The 5,667-nt window shown below is 72.8% G+C and overlaps 1 protein-coding gene across 1 annotated transcript; it reads left to right on the forward strand.

The window, feature by feature from the left end:
- Nucleotides 1-12: 12 nt before the first annotated feature.
- On the forward strand, nucleotides 13-5,528 carry EMIHUDRAFT_122408 (hypothetical protein; the record flags this gene model as incomplete). The annotated part of the gene is made up of 4 exons (XM_005789698.1): nucleotides 13-261; nucleotides 412-905; nucleotides 1,679-2,031; nucleotides 2,254-5,528. Coding segments are annotated over 4 exons (4,371 nt in total), but the record flags the coding sequence as incomplete, so codon positions are not given.
- Between the last annotated feature and the right edge of the window lie 139 nt (nucleotides 5,529-5,667).

Here is a 5,667-nt window from a genome sequence, read left to right on the forward strand (position 1 = left end):
GTCGCCGCCAAGGACGACTACTCGCTCGACTCGCTCGCCGCGTACGGCACGGCGCTGAAGGAGCACCAGGCGACCGAGGCGTCGCGCGAGGGCGGCCTGTCGGCGGCGCACACGGCCGCGCACGAGTACCTCGCCGGCCTCGTCGCCTCGGAGCAGTCGCGCATCCGGAAGGCCGGCGGCGACGAGCGCGTCGACTCGGCCTTCCTCGCCAAGCTCGAGGCGGCGATGGAGGAGCACGAGACCAAGTTCGACCAGGCACGCGTCCCGCCCGCCGCCCTCTGCCCAACCCACCGCCGCCAGCCATCGAGCTGCCGCCCCCAGTCGCTCGCGCTTCCACCCACCTCCGTGCGGCCACCCATCGCCCCTCGGGCCCCTCTTCCCCCCCACGCCTCCCTCTCCGCCCGTGCGCAGGCGCCCATCAAGTTCCCCGTCTCGGCCGAGGCGATGGAGAAGATCATCTCGACCAAGGTCGAGGTCATCGCGCTCACCAACGCCCTCGACGCGTGCGTCAACATCGCCGGCCGTGTCTGCTTCCTCGGCCTCAAGGACGCCTTCACCTTCAGCGCCGCCGTCGAGATGACCTACACGCACGAGGCTAGCGACGTCGAGGAGCACGAGGCGGACCACCAAGCGATCGTCGAGCTCATCGACGCCGCCCTCGCGTCGCTCGACGCCAAGCCGGCCGGCGCTGTGATCAAGAGCGCCCTCGTGGCGCACTACGTCGCCTTCGACCGCTTCGAGGCGCGCAGCCCCGGCCCCTCGCCCCTGCTCACGCCCCTGCAGCGCAGCACCGCCCCAGCCCCTCCCGCTGTCCCCGTCCATGCCTCACGCCCCGCGCCATCCCTCGCTGCGCGCAGGCCGTCGTGTCGGTGTAAGCTCCTCAAGACGGGCACAAGCCTCGCACGGTGGGCCGGTGGCCGTCGTGTAGGCGGGCGCGTCGCGAGTGGAGCTATAACTAGTGGGGTGACTGAGACTGTTTGAGGATTGAGGGGTGCTGAGACGTCACTGACGTGAGAGTTTGCTTGGGGGTGCCGGGGTGATGTGCTGCGGTATGATCGGAATATGCGGATGAAATGGAGTGGATTGGAGATGTAACATGTGTAAGCCTCTAGGGCGAATTCACTGGGACAGTGATTTCGCAGAGACTACCTCATTTGCTGCTCCCCCCATGAAGGGGGGTTTGTGTGGGAAGCCAAGGGAGGTTAATGGCTTCCCACATTTGTGATGGGTCGAAATCGGCCCGCCGCATTGATGGTCGAATCGGTGTAACGAATCGAGAGAGAGAGACGCGAGGGCCCAAGAGGCCCGTGGGCTCGCCTGCAGAGCGTCTCTCTCTTGCCATTCTGCTTGTCTGTTTTGTGGCCTCTTCTCTCGTCTGTCGGTGTTTTGTTGGGGTTGGAAGGGGTTGGCACGGGGGTGGAAGGCCACCTCCAGAAGCAACAGCAACGTGTTCGAGCGTCAACCATATTCGTCGTCGGGAAGTGGTTCCGATACGTGATTCTGGTAGGCTGGAACACGCTGACGGTAAAGAGGCCGCAACGCATGGGCTTAGCGGATCTCTCAAGGAGAACGCTACAGCACGGAGCAGCGTCAAGGGAGCTGGCAGAGGTTGGAGCGACTGCGATGTGGAGGCAGAGCCAATACTTGCTCAAGTTAGTCTTGACGCTGCGGACGACAGGATTTGCTGGGGCGGCATCACGCCACCTGGCATGTCTCGGCGCGGCGCCGAGGCACAGAGCCGCTGCGATGCAGCGGCGGCAAGGCACGGCGGCGAAAGCACCATCGCCGGGCAGTCTCGGGGTGGCGTGGAGGGCTTCTCGAGCTCTGCCGGCGGGGCGGCCGCCGCTCACGGGCACGCGACGCGAGGAGGCGTCGCCGAGGGCGTCGAGGAGGCGCTCGACGAGGCGTGGCCGCGGGCCGGGTCCTCTCATAGCCTCGGAGGCGCCGCTGCAGGCGGCGGCGGCAACAGCGGTTCACAGGATGAGGGTTCAGAGGACGAGGGTTCAGAGGACGAGGGTTCAGAGGACGAGGGTTCAGAGCACGAGGGTTCACAGGACGAGGGTTCAGAGGACGAGGGTTCTTAGGACGAGGGTTCAGACGACGAGGAGGTCAGCAGGCAGAGCGGCTGTGGCGGTGAGGGCCATGCGGGCTCTGCTGCCGGCTCGTTCGCCTCTCTCGAGGATGCGACGGCCGGGACAGCCGTCGCTGCAGCCGGCGGCCCCGCGCCGCCTGACGAGCCGCGTCCGTGGACAGCGGCGAGCACCCGCTGCTGGGCGAGAGCAGCGGCGCAAGTCGGCGTCGATGGCGCCGTCGCCGCAAAGCGTGATCGAGATCGCTTTGGCGGAGGCGCGAGCGACGCGGTGCACGACGAGGGGGCGGGCCTCGTCTCGGTGGGCGGCGGCGGGCCGCCTGGCATGTCTCGGCTCGGCGCCGAGGCACAGAGCCGCTGCGAGGCAGCGGCGGCAACGCGCGGCGGCGGAGGCACCATCGCCGGGCAGTCTCGGGGTGGCGTGGAGGGCCACTCGAGCTCTGCCGGCGGTGCGGTCGCCACGCACGGGCACGCGACGCGAGGAGGCGTCGCCGAGGGCGTCGACGAGGCGCTCGACGAGGCGCGGCCGCGGGCCGGGTCCTCTCGGAGCCGCGGAGGCGCCGCTGCAGGCGGCGGCGGCGAGAGCGAAGTCAGCAGGCAGAGCGGCTGTGGCGGTGAGGGCCATGCGGGCTCTGCTGCCGGCTCGCTCGCCTCTCTCGAGGACGCGACGGCCGGGACAGCCGTCGCTGCAGCCGGCGGCACCGCGCCGCCTGACGAGCCGCGTCCGTGGACAGCGGCGAGCACCCGCTGCTGGGCGAGAGCAGCGGCGCAAGTCGGCGTCGATGGCGGCGTCGCCGCAAAGCGTGATCGAGATCGCTTTGGCGGAGGCGCGAGCGACGCGGTGCACGACGAGGGGGCGGGCCTCGTCTCGGTGGGCGGCGGCGGGCCGCCTGGCATGTCTCGGCTCGGCGCCGAGGCACAGAGCCGCTGCGAGGCAGCGGCGGCAACGCGCGGCGGCGGAGGCACCATCGCCGGGCAGTCTCGGGGTGGCGTGGAGGGCCACTCGAGCTCTGCCGGCGGTGCGGTCGCCACGCACGGGCACGCGACGCGAGGAGGCGTCGCCGAGGGCGTCGACGAGGCGCTAGGCGAGGCGCGGCCGCGGGCCGGGTCCTCTCGGAGCCGCGGAGGCGCCGCTGCAGGCGGCGGCGGCGAGAGCGAGGTCAGCAGGCAGAGCGGCTGTGGCGGTGAGGGCCATGCGGGCTCTGCTGCCGGCTCGCTCGCCTCTCTCGAGGACGCGACGGCCGGGACAGCCGTCGCTGCAGCCGGCGGCACCGCGCCGCCTGACAAGCCGCGCCTGTGGACAGCGGCGAGCACCCGCTGCTGGGCGAGGGCAGCGGCTCAAGTCGGCGTCGATGGCGCCGTCGCCGCAAAGCGTGACCGAGATCGCTTTGGCGGAGGCGCGAGCGACGCGGTGCACGACGAGAGGGCGGGCCTCGTCTCGGTGGGCGGCGGCGGGCCGCCTGGCATGTCTCGGCTCGGCGCCGAGGCGCAGAGCCGCTGCGAGGCAGCGGCGGCAACGCGCGGCGGCGGAGGCACCATCGCCGGGCAGTCTCGGGGTGGCGTGGAGGGCCACTCGAGCTCTGCCGGCGGTGCGGTCGCCACGAACGGGCACGCGACGCGAGGAGGCGTCGCCGAGGGCGTCGACGAGGCGCTAGGCGAGGCGCGGCCTCGGACCATGTCCTCTCGATGCCGCGGAGGCGCCGCTGCAGGCGGCGGCGGCGAGAGCGAAGTCAGCAGGCAGAGCGGCTGTGGCGGTGAGGGCCATGCGGGCTCTGCTGCCGGCTCGCTCGCCTCTCTCGAGGACGCGACGGCCGGGACAGCCGTCGCTGCAGCCAGCGGCACCGCGCCGCCTGACGAGCCGCGTCCGTGGACAGCGGCGAGCACCCGCTGCTGGGCGAGAGCAGCGGCTCAAGTCGGCGTCGATGGCGCCGTCGCCGCAAAGCGTGATCGAGATCGCTTTGGCGGAGGCGCGAGCGACGCGGTGCACGACGAGGGGGCGGGCCTCGTCTCGGTGGCCGGCGGCAGGCCGCCTGGCATGTCTCGGCTCGGCGCCGAGGCACAGAGCCGCTGCGAGGCAGCGGCGGCAACGCGCGGCGGCGGAGGCACCATCGCCGGGCAGTCTCGGGGTGGCGTGGAGGGCCACTCGAGCTCTGCCGGCGGTGCGGTCGCCACGCACGGGCACGCGACGCGAGGAGGCGTCGCCGAGGGCGTCGACGAGGCGCTCGACGAGGCGCGGCCGCGGGCCGGGTCCTCTCGGAGCCGCGGAGGCGCCGCTGCAGGCGGCGGCGGCGAGAGCGAGGTCAGCAAGCAGAGCGGCTGTGGCGGTGAGGGCCATGCGGGCTCTGCTGCCGGCTCGCTCGCCTCTCTCGAGGACGCGACGGCCGGGACAGCCGTCGCTGCAGCCGGCGGCACCGCGCCGCCTGACGAGCCGCGTCCGTGGACAGCGGCGAGCACCCGCTGCTGGGCGAGAGCAGCGGCGCAAGTTGGCGTCGATGGCGCCGTCGCCGCAAGACGTGATCGAGATCGCTTTGGCGGAGGCGCGAGCGACGCGGTGCACGACGAGGGGGCGGGCCTCGTCTCGGTGGGCGGCAGCACGCCGCCTGACATGTCTCGGCTCGGCGCCGAGGCACAGAGCCGCTGCGAGGCAGCGGCGGCAACGCGCGGCGGCGGAGGCACCATCGCCGGGCAGTCTCGGGGTGGCGTGGAGGGCCACTCGAGCTCTGCCGGCGGTGCGGTCGCCACGCACGGGCACGCGACGCGAGGAGGCGTCGCCGAGGGCGTCGACGAGGCGCTCGACGAGGCGCGGCCGCGGGCCGGGTCCTCTCGGAGCCGCGGAGGCGCCGCTGCAGGCGGCGGCGGCGAGAGCGAGGTCAGCAGGCAGAGCGGCTGTGGCGGTGAGGGCCATGCGGGCTCTGCTGCCGGCTCGCTCGCCTCTCTCGAGGACGCGACGGCCGGGACAGCCGTCGCTGCAGCCGGCGGCACCGCGCCGCCTGACGAGCCGCGTCCGTGGACAGCGGCGAGCACCCGCTGCTGGGCGAGAGCAGCGGCTCAAGTCGGCGTCGATGGCGCCGTCGCCGCAAAGCGTGATCGAGATCGCTTTGGCGGAGGCGCGAGCGACGCGGTGCACGACGAGGGGACGGGCCTCGTCTCGGTGGGCGGCAGCACGCCGCCTGACATGTCTCGGCTCGGCGCCGAGGCACAGAGCCGCTGCGAGGCAGCGGCGGCAACGCGCGGCGGCGGAGGCACCATCGCCGGGCAGTCTCGGGGTGGCGTGGAGGGCCACTCGAGCTCTGCCGGCGGTGCGGTCGCCACGCACGGGCACGCGACGCGAGGAGGCGTCGCCGAGGGCGTCGACGAGGCGCTCGACGAGGCGCAGCCGCGGGCCGGGTCCTCTCGGAGCCGCGGAGGCGCCGCTGCAGGCGGCGGCGGCGAGAGCGAAGTCAGCAGGCAGAGCGGCTGTGGCGGTGAGGGCCATGCGGGCTCTGCTGCCGGCTCGCTCGCCTCTCTCGAGGACGCGACGGCCGGGACTTCGTCGGCGCAGCCGGCGGCACCGCGCCGCCTGACGAGCCGCGTCCGTG

The sequence above is a fragment of the Emiliania huxleyi genome, assembly GCF_000372725.1.
Source record: "Emiliania huxleyi CCMP1516 chromosome Unknown EMIHUscaffold_1255, whole genome shotgun sequence".
Classification (NCBI taxonomy): Eukaryota; Haptophyta; order Isochrysidales; family Noelaerhabdaceae; genus Emiliania; species Emiliania huxleyi.